The following is a 16426-nucleotide window of genomic DNA, read 5'->3' as shown; positions in this document are numbered from 1 at the left end:
CTCGTTTGGATGCTTTGCTTGCTCGCGCCGCCGCTCGTAACTGGTGCTCGTTGCCCACCAGTGCTTCACTGCACCATAGTCGGGCGAGTAGGCGAGACAACATCATCACTGAGAGGAAGGGACGGGAGAAGATCAACCAACGCTTCATCAAGTTCTGTCACGGCCTCAAGAAAGCTCAGATCCAATTTATAAAGTAATTGAATCCCCTATAATTCTTCTACTACATCTGTTCTGATCTTAACAAAAGAAAACTCCACCATGAATCTTGGAAACAAATGAACAATGTTACGATCCTCTCTGACGCTACAAGATACATTTAGGCTACAAATACATTGTCATTAAGTAAGCTTACTTTTTTGTTTGTCTTTTTTAATTAACTCTCACATCCCGTGTCTAGATTTAGGCGTTACTGAAAAGGACATGAAAAATGCGAATGTAGCATATCATTGCTAGGTATTTATTTTGTAGTTCAATGTTATATTCTTGTTATTGCTAAGTATTTATTTTTGTAGTTCAATGTTGTATTCTTAAAAGTTGTATGACAATATGTAGTTGGAGAACTTCTGATCTAAAAAATTTTCTTTGAAATAATAATTTTTATACATAGATTATATAGACGACGGTGTAGTTTCTTACTTTTCGGTACTAGGATTTGGCTCTAGTCGTAACCAAATCCTGGATCCGCCACTGTATATATATATACTATATATTTAGTTAAACTTTGAACACTTTAACAAAGAATACATCTAGAATCGTATTCTTTTACAAACAGAGGTAGTACAGTATGTTGGAGGGCAGTACTCCCGGAATTGATACACACAAAACAGGCATCTTCGAAGGTAGTACAGTACTCCTTCTGGTATATATATATATATATATATATATATATATATATATATATATAGGGAAATTCCTTTGTACACGTACGTGTAGTTACTCTCATCTTCATAAACTACATTGTGTATGTATTCATACTTGTTTATCAGTTTGAGTATGTTTATATACTCATATTAAGATACTCAGGATCTTACCACGCGAAATTTTTTCAAAAAAATTATATTTTAAATATATTACTAAAATGCCACTACTATATTATATACAATAAGTATAACTATATACTCTATGTATGTATGCATACTTAACATACATATCACTCTAGATGGTCTAGTATGATCATATACTTTGTCTATATACATTTCGTCCGGTCATATACACCTTAAATCTAGATACATAGATGAGAGTAATATATATATATATATAAACGCCTATGGGCGACTTTTGCTTTCCGTAAGATAACTTAAACAACACAACTGGTGGTGCTGCGATTGGGCGCGGCAGAATCGAGCTCAGGCCTCTTTGGCCTCCTCCTGTGCTAGCTTTTTCCAGAGATACGATATGCGAAAGCCAAAAACGGCGTTGGGCAAACGCAGGCAGAATCTCGCGAAAGCGTCTGCACGGTCCCCGGCGGCGGGCTCGATGGCCGGGAAGATATATAGCGGCCGGCCGGCGGCTTTATCGGGGACGAGCTGCGGGAGGGGGACGGGAGGGGAGACGACGGTCTTGCTTGCTTTTTCCGTTGAACGTGGATCGCATGGGCTTTGCATATATATATTACTCGGACTCGGATACTCCTCGCGAGCCCCCAGGTTGATTGGCTAGCTGTTTGAGTTTGAGCTCCTCGTTTGCTTTGATGAGCCTTTGAGATTTGCTTCTTTCCACAGAAGTAGCAGTACGGGGATACGGATGCAGGTGCGACTGCCCTCTGATCTTTTTATTTTTTTTATATGATCAGAGGCTCAGAGCAAATCTCACCAGAGTCTATAGTCTAGACAAAAGTTAGCCTCCGAACAGCGGAGAATTTTCCTTCAGAGAGTGGTGTGATGATCGATCAGGATTCAGGAGTCCATTCGTTTGCTAAATGGGCCACGATTGGGTGGATTATATTGGGCCATTGTCCTGACGGTAAGCAATACAGCCCATAAACTAACTTGGCGGAGTTGGAACAACAAAGCCCATGGCTGTTTGACAGATGATAGTTCCTTCTGGCGGAGCCGCATTGCTTCTCCAAGGAATGATGCTAATCCAATACCCCAGCCCAAGGAACGCGGGGAAGTGGGCCAAATGGGGGAGCATGTTCTTCTTTTGGTTTCATATATATGTTCTCGAAAAACAATTGGATCGTTTTTCTCGGCTAGGTGGGTGGATGAGGTGGGGGTCGTTTTATGAGTGGGTTTAGTAAAGAAAAATGATGGTGAATTAGTAGGATAGATTTTTGAAAAGCAAGCTTTGCATAGAGATTGCTTTCCACACAATAATGATGGATTCTTCTCCTTATATATGTATGGAGAACGCCCCGTGTGAACTAGGATATTCAGTTTGGGATTCGGTGGCTTGGGTTGTATGTTTCAATACTACAAAAATAGTTTTCACCTACAACATTTTCACTCCCTGTTTGGATAAAGTCGTCGGTGATGATTTTCTCTCCCTTTCGTAATACGAACCATTGTTGCTACAAATAATTTTCACTCTACCGATGATGAGAATCAGTTTCACTGACGATTTGGTGAAAATGGCTGATAGTCGAGCAGTTTGTGCACTCGTCTCTCTAGCACTGCTCCCACTACATGATTTTTCTCTAGGTGGCTGACAAGCAGGGCCACGTACATGCGTGTCAGTATTGTTCATTTGCACTTTTGCACCCAATCGTTCCTCGGTACTAAAATTTTTTTCCTTTAAAAGTAGTCATTGTCTTAGGGCACTCCCAATACTAGAAACTACATGTAGAAACTATATGCTTTCAATGGATAGTTTCTATATAATAATTTGTTATCCAATCATATTCATTCTCTCTTCATTCTCAACCAATCATATCACTTTATGTCTTGGATTTCGTAGACATGGTTTCTAAGTTAGACCCAGTTTCTATGATTTTTGCTCTCTCTCTTCAATAGCTATCTTGTCACATCAACAAAATACTTAGGTGACACCATAATTAATGTCTATAGAAACTATGGTGGTTTCTGCATTGGGAGTGCCCTAATCAACCAGAACCCTTCGAATGTGTATTTGTGAGCAGAAGAAGCCAATAATCAATGTCTACTATTATCTGCGCACAACACGCATACCATGTGCCACAACATCGATCCATGCTTTAATATGCATAAGCATAATGACGTGACTAGTCCTCTCCACGAAGGCTTAGGCCAGTGTCAATGGCCCATTTCAATACACTGTTTCCAAAATAAATCTGTTGACAGAGCATCAATAAAACAAACAATGAAACAACCTCCACAATGCATGAGTTTCACTTTGATGTTTCCTAGGCTGGACAAAGCATTTAATTACTGCAAAATAATTGGATCACATGCAAGATGGTGAAATGATTTAGTCCTCAATGGAGATTTCATCCTGTTTCACCGCGTGGGAAACAACGCCAGTGGAGTTTCACCATGGTGAAACTACTTCCTTCTCTCTCCTCATCGTTTCATGCAAAAAGTGCAGTTTTGCTGACATGGCGCCCTAATAAATGTATATGACATCCTGGTGAAACTCCCATTGAGACTGGCCTCAGCACAGCCGCCAGCCGGGATCGTTACCGTAGCATCCGAGCCGGGAAATGGTCACGTTGCTTGTTTATAAGGTTTATATATTTACTCCCTCCATCCAAAAAAAATCAATTTCTAGAGTTCTCCTAAGTCAAAATTTTTAAACTTCAACCAAATTTTTTAAATGCTAAGATTTATAGTATCAAATTAGATTCATCATAGAATATGTTTTCATATAATGCGTATTTTTTTTGTCATAGATGTTGTTAATTTTTTCATAAAGTTAATTAAACTTTAAAAAAGTTTGACTGGTATAGATTTTAGAAATTGATTTTTTAGTGGACGGAGGGAGTATAATATAGTTATGTTTATAAAAGTGAGCGTGTGTAATGTATGTGAATGCATGTCTGTATGACCACATTTGTAGACGTAAGTATGCTCGAGCGTCCGTTGACTGTGGCTTGAAACAAAACATTATATATTTAGCAAATTATAGGACATCTGTACACGCCAGACCAGGCTTGCCCTATATATATACCTATATAGCAGACATGGTAAAAATCACGAATTCAAATTCACGTCTTGACCTAGCTCGTTTAGCAAGTTCGCCCGGGTAAGCAACAAGCCGGTAGCAATGGCCATGGCCGTGCTCCTGCTCCTAGCCCTTGTTGCGCCCTTGGTTTCCCTGCTTCCATCCTCCTCCGGCGCCCTGAACCAGGACTTCTGCATCGCCGACCTGGCCCGCGGCGACACGCCGGCCGGGTATCCGTGCAAGCCCCAGACGGGCGTCACCGCCGACGACTTCTACTACCGCGGCCTCAACAGCACGGGCCCGACCATCAACCCCTTCAACATCGGCCTGTCGTCGGCGTTCGTCACCCGGTTCCCCGGCGTGAACGGGCTGGGCATCTCGGCGGCGCGCGTGGACTTCGCCCCGGGCGGCGTCGTGCCTCTGCACTCGCACCCGGGCGGCACCGAGCTCCTGTTCGTCATCGAGGGCGCCATGTCCGCCGGATTCATCAGCTCCCTGACCAACCAGGTGTTCGTCAAGACGCTGTACAAGGGCGACCTCATGGTGTTCCCGCAGGGCCTGCTGCACTTCCAGTACAACCTGGCCGGCAACGACACGGCGGTGGCCCTGTCTTCCTACAGCAGCGCCAACCCCGGGCTGATGATCCTGGACTTCGCGCTCTTCGCCAACAACCTGCCGTCGGACGTCGTGAGCAAGGTCACCGTCGTGGACGAATTGGAGGTCAGGAAGCTCAAGGCACTCTTCGGCGGGAGCGGCTAGCTAAGCCATTTGTTTCAACTCTCAACATTCAACTCTAGCTTGGGCGGCAAGGTTAGATGAAGCTTGAATTGGTCGTGGTTGTGGACTTGACGTGTGCATGCAGATGAGGTTGAATTGGCCGTGGTTGTGGTGTCAGAATAATTTACGCGCGGAACGCGCTTGCACCTGTCATTTTAACGCCAGGTTGTGATGCACTGGTGCTAGTCAATTGTAACACAAGTGGTGTTAGAATAAAGATAACGCTAATAAAAACGGCCCTTGAATTTAACGTGAAGTTGTCTAGCTAGTGGACAAACGGGTGTTTGAGGCTCATCATCAGCACACGATCTTTTTTATCCCGTTATTACAATGAAATTGACTGTCTAGATCAAATCACTCTCTTTCCCTTCTTCTCAACGCTCGTGCCTGCGATTCATGTGCTGCTCGCCCCTACTCCTCTGTTGCACAACTTCCTCTATCTCCCGACTAGTGACAACATCGTTGCCCTAGCTTCCTCATCCAGTCCCCTATGCCTGCCACTAGTGAGAAATGAAAATGGTAGGAAAACTCCTCAACTCTTTTCTACTTTTACATTTAAATACGAAAACGAAAATAAAAACGGTAAAGCCAGACACAAAAACAAATGCGGACTTACGAATATTGAGAATTTTGAAAATGAATCAATTTGAGCGAAATTATATTGAATACGATCGGTATATGAAAATTCAATATGAAATACCGATGCATAACAATTAACAAGTGTCATCGTGGAAATTTTGAGTGCAAGAGAGCGGACTTATCAATTTGGTTTCTTTCACATATGAAAAACAAAGAAAAAGAAAGAGGGGAAAACTTTGAGATGTCATCAGTACTAGACTAAAAAGAATAGCAACAAGGCCTAACCCATCTCTCTCTCTCTCTCTCTCTCTCTTCGTCGGTCTAGTCACATGCAACACAACATGTGCTAGATGCAGGCATGCAGCGCCATGTGAAGCCAGATGCAGGCATGCAGCGCCATGTGAAGCCAGATGCAGGCATGCAACACCGCGTGAGATGATTAGTCCCACTTCGGCGACTCGAGAAGGCACGACGAGCGAACTGCCTATATAATGCGACCCATGGGCATTAGTTGCCTGGACAGTAATGATCGACTGAATTTGGGATATTCTGAACTAAAAGTAGAAAAATAGAAAACGGTCGAAAAATGTATAAACTGTTTTCTACTTTTATATTTCAAATACGAAAACAAAAGCGAAAACGGTAAAACCGGACACGAAAATGCGGATTCGATCGGATTAAATGCAGAAAATGATATGGTTCGGTTCAGAATATTTCTGTTTCATTTTCTTCTTGCCCACCAGTACGAGGCTAGCCCACCACCCCCATGCACATTCCTAGTTTTTTTCTTCAAAGCCTGTTGGTTTCCAGCAACCCAAAACCTGAACCCTAATTTGTCATTGGAGCTAGACGTAGGAGGAGGAGAAGCTAGGTCATGGGTTCATCAATTGAAGGAAAAGTTTGGTCGTTGTTTGCATCAAAACACTCATGCAGTTTAGAATTTTGTTTAAGTTGCCATGTATTCAGGCAACCAATTTGATACATAGGATGACCACGTAACTTAGATTCATTGTTTTCCACCTAAAGTCGACACTATTGGTCTTCATTCTAGTAACCCCAAGATGCAATGCCCTATTGAGAACAACGTGCCACTCCCTTAGTCTCCTTCCACCCTGACCATGATAGAAAAAACATTAGTGACGGTTCAAGACACATTTTAGTGGCGGGAAAACAAGTGTCTCTAAATTTATAGCTTTGATGTGGAGAATATTAGTGACTTGTTATTCCTTGTCTCTAAGATGCACACATTATAGACAGATTACATGTTATTCCCCATCTTTGATATGCACATGTTAGATATGAGGTATTTATTATAAGAATTTTTTTTATACTCAGATATGTTTTACTTTTACGGGCATTTCATATGTAAACATTATAGATGGGTGTTCCACTAGATATCGTCTTCAATGTGTTCTATCAAAGACGCAGTGGTAAGATGTTGGTCTCGGATTAAAGATAGTGGAGACAATTTGCTTAGATGCACATCTCTGATATCCTTCCGTTAGAGACGATGTTGTTTTAGCATGTTTCTTTGATGTTCCTTATCATAGACATGTTTTCTACATGTTCAATTCTCCTTAGAGCCATCATGAGGTTAAATCACACTTGCATTAAACACAAACATTAGTTTATACACATAATTGCAAAGGCATCTTTAAAATTTCATCAACATAAATAGCATATTTCATTTGACACCATTTGGATAGGTAAGAAAATCATCAAAGTTCATCGTTTGTGCATAGTTCACAAGCAACGTTTGCCCGTGGATGTGAGAGCTTGCGATTTCCTTACATGCGTGTCATATGCGTGAATAAAGGAACGTGGATTTCCTTGCATGCTTGAAAGAAAAAAAAAAGGAAGGTGTGGATGTGAGCCCGTGATTTCCTTGCATGTAGCACATACAAAACTTCCCAATCGGAGGGAGCGAGGACAAAAGAACTACGCGGGCCGCCAGAGAAACATTTGTCGCGGGCGGACGGAATAGGAAGGGGTGGAATGTCACGGTGTCCACCTTTAGTCTTTTTTCTGTGAGAAATAATGCCTTCTTCAAGTTGCTCTCCTTTAGTAAAAATACAACGCATAAATATTTCTCTCGTATAACCAATAATGATATATAAATATATTTTATATACAACCATTTTAGTTTAATTAATGATAGTATGGAATATAATCTATATCTCTTCTAATCTGTACCTAATAATAAATTGTAAAAATTTCAGTTCGCCATATCTTTATATGTTCACAATGTCTTTTATCAGTATCCGTGTATATATAAGATTATATGTGATTTACAATTAGCAGTCTACCGTGTCCCTATACAAGTCCATCGATCGGGCTTTCATCCGTATCCGTATATAGAGCAGTCTACAGCTATTAATAAAGAGGCAAAATTTCCGTCATTTTTTTGGTCCGGATGTTTTTGGTCTGGCCTATTTATTGGCCGAGACCACTCCCTCCTTCCGTATGTGCCGCGTCTTCGTATGTATAGTCTCGATCCGACCACAACACAACATCTAGAGAGTCCTGATCTTAATCATCCTGCTTCCCTCTGCCATGTTGAAGCCACATTGAGGCATCTGCAGACTATTTAATTCTAAGACCACCTCCAAATCATATCGGCAACGGCAATAGCAACACTTGTGGAGGGCATGGAGTTCAGTTTTCACAAAAAAAAAGTACCATAGCCACGACGCATCATATAGAAGTGGACAGGGGAAGGCTTCTCAGACGTTGCTGCAAAGACAGAGGAATAGAGGATAGCAGAAGGAGACGATGCTGCTGTCCGCTGCACAATCGCCATCATCTCAGCCTCGGCCACTCGCATGGACTGATGCACGTACGTTGTTGCCGGCCTGCTCGTACGGACACCAGGGACTGGTGCATCGCTTTGAGGAGAGGGGCTCCCACGTACAGACTCAAGACGCCGCTACGTCGTTGACTAGCTAGGCCGCTTGCCCAAGAGCCGAGGGGATAGAATTGGAGGCGAGAAAAGAGATGGCTTACAACAGCCAACCAGGAACGTAGATTTTACGGACGATTGTAACTAGACTATGATGAATGCCATAATTTTGCACTATCTTTTTGAGAATGATTCAACTCAGATCATACATTGCACTTTTATAGTTTTTACCTTCTTTCTTTCCATAATCACGAGCAGCACTCAGTATATTTAAAGAACGTAATTCTTATTCTTTTCTATTTGACTATTAAGAGTTGTATTTAGAATACTTAGGATATGAGGAATCTATTTATATTAGGACTCCTACTCCATATTGGTTTAGACGTAAGTTATTTTAACTCGTATGAGCACAAGTTATATATATAAGTCCAGATAAAGAAACTCTCCATCGTCTGGGAGTTAGAGGAAGACAGACCAAAAAAAATGGATGGACGAAAAAAGAGTCTGAAATTTTACCTCTTATCGTTACGTATGGATATATATAATTAGGTATTTGAGATACAGATATAGATTTGATAGCTTTTTTCTCCCGTTGCATCGCACGGGCATTTTTGCTAGTCTATATATTTATAAAGAGGCAAAATTTCAGTCTGCATTTTTTTTTCTGCCTCGAAGTCTGTCTTTTTTTTTTTCTGTCCGCCACTTTCCATCACTTTGGCCAAACCAATATCTCCAGTCTTTACAACTGCAGCCCGTATAGAACTATGCAAGCCCACCACTTTAATCTCCAGTCCGTACCTTCCCTCCCCTCTCCTCCCGTCTCCCGCACACGGCAGAATGCACGCGGATCTGACCAAACCGTCCAAGAGGCTCTTTCCCTCCTGACCGCAGCTGACCGTGCGCAACAACCTGCTCTGCCTGTCCTGTCCAGGGCGGCGTGGGCGGCATCCACCACGGTGGCCATAGGTGCCAGTTGCGGCAGGTCTATATCCATTAGGCTGACCCCGTCGCCGCATTGTCCTCTGGCGGAAGGAAGAGGAAGGGCTAGCGGCGGGGCGAGGCCAAGCCCCCGAGCCCGCCACCGCCGCCACAGCCCCTGCCTCGACAGAGCGAGACCCCGAGCAGCAAGAAGTCTGGCGCGAGGCCGTCGGGCGAGGCCAAGAAGAGCCGCCGCCCAGTGGAGCTGGGAGAAGCGCGCGGCCCGCAGAGGCTGGAGGGCGGCGAGGTGAGGAGGGGAATATTATATGCAGCAGCAGCAGCAAGAGAAGGCGAAGGCGAAGAGGCTGGTGCGGTGGAAGTGCGCGAGCGGATGCAGCGCATGTTGCAAGCTGTTCAAGGGCCCCGACTTCCCCACTCGTGACGAGATCTTTGCCGACCATCCCGATGGCCTCAAGCTGTACAGGATCGGCTCTGATGGATGGTGCATCAACTACGACAAGGCCACCCGCACCTGCAACATCTACCAAGACCGACCTAGATTCTGCAGGGTGGAACCAAAGGTTTTTGATGAGTTCTTTGGCGTGCCACGCAACAGATGTGACCGGGAAGCTTGCAGTGCTTGAGTGGATAACATCAACACCGTGTTTAGTTCCTTGTGGACACTGTAGTATTTTCGTTTATTTGTGGTAATTATTGTCCAACTATGGACTAACTAGGCTCAAAAGATTCGTCTCGTAAATTCTGACCAAACTGTGTAATTAGTTTTTATTTTCGTCTATATTTAATACTTCATGCATATGTCTAAAGATTCGATGTGATAGGAAATCTTGAAAAATTTTAGGTAGAAGTAAACAAGGCCCAAGATGGTGTATGGTGAGGACTCTGCTGAGCTTAGGAATTTCAAGCGTGTGATAAGGGAGGAAAGTAACAAGATGGAAAGCAAGAACCAAGATAAATTGTTGGATACATAGATCCTGGCATGGATGTGAAATAAAATCTACAGCACGTCACATTACATTTCTAGGCAATCTTCCATCGATCCAGCCTACTCCTACCTCGCCATATGGACGAACAAAATATATAGATATATAATTAGATAATAGAGATATCCATGTAGATATAGATTTGACAGCTTTTTTTTCTCCCGTTGCAACGCACGAGCATTTTTACTAGTAATACTAAAATGGCAAAATTTTAGCCTCTTTGGTCTGAATTTTTTTGTCTGATCTATTTATTAACATAATTATTACAGTGCTCCTGTAGGAATCTATATATACACGGGCGGAGCTGCAACGTAGTCGCAGTGGGCCGCGGACCACCTTGCGCTCGGCTCCACGAAAGCCCATAGAGTTTGCACTGCCACGTTGCTTGGGCTTCTGGACTGGCAAGAGACTGAGAGTTCACGTGTCGCGTATTTGCCTCAGACTTCTGCCCATTCGTATTCTCCTCCGTGTGGTTGTGCAGTGTGTACCCGTGAAAGGCGGGTGATTTCGCAGCACTACTACAGCGTGTGCGGCGTGGGAGCGGATAGATAAAGCAAAAGCAATCTCCTATGTTTGCATTATATTGTTGTGAAAGATAATATAAATATAACTGTTATATTTACATATATCTACCTGAAGCATTATAAAAAATAAACAAAATTTAATCTATATAGAAGAGGTAAAATTTCAGCTAATTTTTGTCGGGTATTTTTTTAGTCTGACCTCCCTTGCTAATCATACCATGTTTAGCTTATGTACTCATCTCATACTCCATCTGAAAAAAATAGAACTCTCTATCCGTGTTACACAAGGTAAAGTATCATATCGCTATCTGGTATTCAGGCCGCACACTATAGAACCAAATCTAGATTCCAGTCCGTCGTTAAAAAAAATAAACAAGGTCACTCTATTAATTTTCCCTACAAAATATTTTGTTACTAAGCGGGTGTTTGGAACTGCTCCACAAACTCTATTGTAGAGCAGCTCCATAAAAAATAGAGTTTGTGGAGTACCTCTTTAGGTGCTCTCACAGCTCAACTCTTTTTTCTTGAACCGAGTGCGTTGAGCTAAAACCGTTTGGCTAAAAAACATGGAGCGGAGTTAAAAAACGTGGAGCAGAACAGTCCCAAACACCCCCTAAATTGTTGATGCACTATTGATTACAAAAAATTTATCTTCATTAAAATCTAAATCAATCAATAGTACATGAACTAAATCTTGATTAGTTTGTTGTAGTTTGTTGTCTAATCCAGTCTAAATAAATATATTTCTGGGATCATCGATAATGACTGCCATGTAAAAAATCAAGAGAGGTCTCTCGTTATAATGGTCATCGCACAAACTAATTCTTGAGACATCAAAAAATAACTACTTATAGACTATAATTAAACATTTTATGGAACCTAAAAAGTCACCGAATATTATGGATATCATAGTCATCGTAAAATAAATTATATATTTCAAATTTTATACAAAGGATAAATTATAAATAGAAATTATATCATTACCATGGTCCCTTTCCATTAAGGTTTTAAAGTTTTATTTTTCTCCCGTTGCAACACACGAGCATATTTTGCTAGAGCCTTGTTTAGTTCTGAAAAGATTTCAGATTTTTGGTACTGTAGCATTTTCGTTTGTTTGTGGTAAATATTGTCCAATTATAAACTAACTAGGCTCAAAAGATTCGTCTCGTAAATTACAGATAAACTGTGTAATTAGTTTTTATTTTTTTCTATATTTAGTGCTTCATACATGTGACACAAGATTTGATGTGACAGGAATCTTGAAAAGTTTTTGAATTTCGAGTTGAACTAAACGAGGCCTAGTTATTAAAATGAATTCAATTCCAGCTCTCATATCACCACAATGTTAGGCTACTGGTAAATTTGCGGGAATGATGGGATTTCGCGCAACCCTATCAGGGCCTTGTTTACTTTCAAAAAATTTTGCAAAATAGGAATAGTAGCACTTTCGTTTGTATTTGATAAATATTGTCCAATTATGAACTAACTATGCTCAAAAGATTCGTCTCGTCAATTCCGACCAAACTATGCAATTAGTTTTAATTTTCATCTATATTTAATACTCCATGCATACGTTTAAAGATTCGATGTGACGGAAAATCTGAAAATTTTTACAAAATTTTTCAGGAAGTAAACAAGGCCCTGGTTCGCTAGTTTTGAGAAAACACGTATGGCATGCATAATTGAATGTTGCGCGAAATCCCATTCATTCCCTGTGCTGACCTTACAGTCACGCATCATTCAATTGTCAGGCTGCTAACTGCAATGCATGTACGTGCATGAACAAATGCGGCTCGTGACATGTCAAACTCATTATACGTACGCCTTTAATTATTGCCCACTTGCCACGAAGGACATATACGCCCCTGTTTGATTATCTATATTAAATTTTAATTTCTATCATATTGAATATTTTAACACATACGTAAAATGCTAAATATATAGACTATTTATAAAACTAAAAACACAGTTAGAGAATAATTTACGAGACAATTTTCAAACCTAATTAGTCTATGATTAGATACTAGATAATTACTATAGTTTACAAATATACTACAGTACATATTAAACTTTAGCCCCTCGATCACACCAAACACCCTCTAATATACACGAAACTCGCCTATATATAAAGACCTAACGAAGAATGCAGACCCAAACACAAGCTCTGAACTCGCCACACGACCTAGGACGCAGCAGTGCGTTGTAACCATGGCGCCCAAGGCCGCCCCGGTCCACCTCGTGCTAGTGCCCTTGCACTCCCTGGTCCTGCCCTTCTCCTCCCTCGCTCTGACCCAGGACTTCTGCGTCGCCGACCTGCTCCGCCCCGCCACGCCGTCCGGCTACCCGTGCAAGCCCAAGGCTCTTGTCGGCTCCGACGACTTCTACTCTGATGCCCTGGCCAAGCCCGGCCCCGTCATCCAACCTTTCAACACCGGCCTAGCCTCCGCCACCGTGAAACAGTTCCCCGGCGTGAATGGCCTCGGCATCTCCGCCACGCGTGTCGACATCAAGCCTGGTGGAGTCGTGCCCATGCACACCCACCCGGAAGCCTCAGAGCTCATCTTCGTCATCCAGGGGAACATTTCCGCCGGCTTCATCAGCGCGGAAACCAATAAGGCCTACGTCAAGAAGCTAGGCAAGGGCGACCTCTTCGTGTTCCCGCAGGGGTTGCTGCACTTCCAGTACAACATCGGCAACTCGACCGCCATCGCCTTCAACGCCTACAGCAGCCCTGACCCCAGCCTGCAGATCTATGACTATGCGCTCTTCGGCAACACCCTGTCCGTGGAGTACGTGGCCAAGGGCACCTTCATAGATCGCAAGGAGATCATGAGGCTCAAGGCCCTCTTCGGCATTGTTTCAGTACCCTAACGCTCGGCAGGATTAATTAACAACTTGCTCGCAGTTGTAAGCTTATGGCGTGTGAGAATAAAATAATTTGCATGGGTGCACTGCACACACTCGTCATATTCAACGAATGTCATCCTCGTGAAAGTCCAACTTCTCTGATGCATTCATTATTCATACACTATTTATAGCTCTCTCCTTGCCTCATAGAGCCACCTGTTCTCACTAGCTCTATGAGAAGAGGAGAGAGGAAAGAGGAAAAAAAGCTTATACGAACAGTAAATACATCAAAGAAGCTGAAACTGGTGGCCGATGGGAGCTCTTTACCAAACGGGGTCGAAGTATTTTCTCGACTATTGTGTTTAGTCGATGAGTGTTCAATTCTCTGTTTAAGTTTTATATTTAGTACCAGCATTGAATAATTGGAGCTAAATAGAAACATGATATTAGGTCTAGTTGAGCATGGCCCTAGAGTACTTGAGGATAAACCTTTTTTCTATTTTTGTTCTCAGAGTGACATATATATACATTGGTCATTTTTATTTAATTTTAAGGATAATATTTGTGTATCGGTTGCTTTTCAAGTAGCTCTAAGACATTTTGTTTGACTTTTTACAACGAGCTTGCTGAAGCATACGTTGTTACGTTTTGGTCAAACCCGAGGGACACCACCGGTTGATAGTTCTTGGACTCTGGTTTTTTTTGGTGACTTGATACTTCAATTAATCAGGGGGTTCTCCGTTCTTGGACTCTAGCTTGATGCTCCCAGCTTCACCCTTATTTGTAGCAGCACGTCGCTCCACTTTTGGGGTACTGGATTGAGCCTGATTCTCAATGACAGACGGCCTTTTGATCTCTTCAATTAAGATCTCCATGGAGCCGATTATAAGAGAGATTCATAATACTACGACCCATCTTAAGTGCCTATTTATTGATAGAAAGACAGGATCTACTAGCAGTATATCGGGTTGGGATACTAGATACAAGTAAAGACATTGGTACATATACACACAGTAGATCTAGTACATCGGAATAGAATTAAAGAGACACAGATCTAGGAGTTTAGGTTTCGACCGTGGTGCAGATCCGGTGGCGTCCATGGCGAGGGTGTTGAGGTTGCGGCGATGTAGATCCCGTCGTCCTTCGGGCCTCCAGCGGCACTGCCCAACGACGGCGGGGAAGGAGTAGAAGGGTGACAGCGCGGTGGTGCTTCCCGACGCCACTGCGCACTGTCGATCAGCGACCTAGGGTTGTGAGTAGGGTTTGGCGGCGCACGACGAACTTCGTGTTGTGTGCCTGTAGCCCCCTACTCCTATTTATATGTGGCGCAGTGCGTCGGGGGCCCACCAACCATAGATCGGTTGGGCGCCCCCGATCAGGGCGCGATCCAGAGGGAAAAGGCCCCAGCCGTTGGGCTGGGCCTGAGATCAACCTAACATTCTCCCCCTTGATCTCAACTGTGCTTTCTCGCTTTGTCAACTCACCCCATCACAAATCAGTGTATTGAGCATGCTTCATCTTAACAGTTATCACTGCTAGATTAGACAGCCACAAACACTTTTCTGTTTGGAGATGAATTCTCGCCTTAGGCCCATCCAGGAATCACAGGCTTTCCCTTAAACCCATGTCGGCTACATGTTCTCTGAACACATTGGGCGGTAAGCCTTTCGTAAGCGGATCCGCTAGCATCTTTTCTGTGCTTATATGTTCAAGACTTATGACGTGATCCCGGATTTTATCCTTGACAACATAATATTTTATGTCAATGTGCTTGGCGGCATTGCTTGACTTATTGTTGTGAGCATACAACACTGCTGGCTCGTTGTCACAATACAACTTTAGTGGTTTATCGATGCTGTCGACCACCTTTAAACTGGGTATAAATTTCTTAAGCCAATTCACCTGTCCTAATGCCTCATAACAAGCAATAAACTCAGCATACATTGTGGACGATGCAGTGACTATTGTTTGTTTTGAGCTCTTCCATGATATGGCTCCTTGCGCGAGAGTGAATATATACCCTGAGGTAGACTTTCTATCATCTCCCGCGTAATCAGAATTTGAATACCCTACTATTTGTAGGTCATCAGATCTTCTATAGGTCAACATGAGCCCTTTCGTGCCTTGCAAGTACCTTAGGACTTTCTTTACTAGATTCCAGTGTTCCATACTTGGATTACTTTGATATCTGCCAAGTAGCCCGGTCACAAAAGCCAGGTCTGGGCGTGTGCACACTTGAGCATACTGTAAGCTTCCGACAGCTGAAGCGTATGGAACGGCTTGCATGCGATCGCGCTCGAACTTGCTCTTGGGACATTGATGTTCCCCATACTTGTCACCTTTTACTATAGGAGCAGGTGAAGGTCTACACTTATGCATATTGAATTTCTTCAATATTTTCTCTACATATGCCTCTTGGGATAATCCCAATACCCCTCGACTTCTATCTCGGTGAATCTTTATGCCCAAGACAAATGAAGCTTCACCTAAATCTTTGAAGGGTCGAGATGGCGGACTAGAGGGGGGGTGAATAGTCCTTTTTAAAACTTATCGCGCCGGCTAACCGAAACAAATGCGGAATTAAAACTATCGGTCTAGCCAAGACTACACCCCTCTATCTAAGTTCTCTAGCACCTTGAAAGGATCCTAAACAAGCAAGCAAGGTGCTACCTTAGCAAGAGCTCACCTAACCAAATCTAGGAGCAAGGTCACACAAACCTATGCAACTAGTACTTTGCAAACCGGGGAGCTCCTACTCAAACTAGTGAGGCAAAGCGCACAAAGCCTAAGCTCACTAGCAA

The 16426-nt window shown here is 42.8% G+C and overlaps 3 protein-coding genes across 3 annotated transcripts; all 3 read left to right on the top strand.

Moving 5' to 3' along the window:
- On the top strand, positions 4115–5107 carry LOC8080650 (germin-like protein 8-14). The gene has a single exon (XM_002445564.2). The coding sequence runs from the start codon at positions 4180–4182 to the stop codon at positions 4834–4836; it is 657 nt and encodes a 218-aa protein (XP_002445609.1). The 5' UTR covers positions 4115–4179; the 3' UTR covers positions 4837–5107.
- Positions 9097–9981, top strand: LOC110437304 (protein scribble homolog). The gene is given in 3 exon segments (XM_021465705.1): positions 9097–9331; positions 9334–9568; positions 9570–9981. Coding segments are annotated over 3 exon segments (795 nt in total). The 3' UTR covers positions 9895–9981.
- Positions 12938–13744, top strand: LOC8083509 (germin-like protein 8-13). Its single transcript, XM_002445563.2, has one exon. The coding sequence runs from the start codon at positions 12987–12989 to the stop codon at positions 13647–13649; it is 663 nt and encodes a 220-aa protein (XP_002445608.1). The 5' UTR covers positions 12938–12986; the 3' UTR covers positions 13650–13744.

This window comes from Sorghum bicolor, chromosome 7 (assembly GCF_000003195.3).
Source record: "Sorghum bicolor cultivar BTx623 chromosome 7, Sorghum_bicolor_NCBIv3, whole genome shotgun sequence".
Taxonomy (NCBI): domain Eukaryota; kingdom Viridiplantae; phylum Streptophyta; class Magnoliopsida; order Poales; family Poaceae; genus Sorghum; species Sorghum bicolor.
Note: the sequence above shows the minus strand (reverse complement) of the source record. Positions and strands in the feature narration are given on the sequence as shown.

Coding starts and splice junctions, on each gene's coding strand:
- LOC8080650 (XM_002445564.2), top strand. CDS start 4,180: ATGGCCATGGCCGTGCTCCTGCTCCTAGCCCTTGTTGCGCCCTTGGTT.
- LOC8083509 (XM_002445563.2), top strand. CDS start 12,987: ATGGCGCCCAAGGCCGCCCCGGTCCACCTCGTGCTAGTGCCCTTGCAC.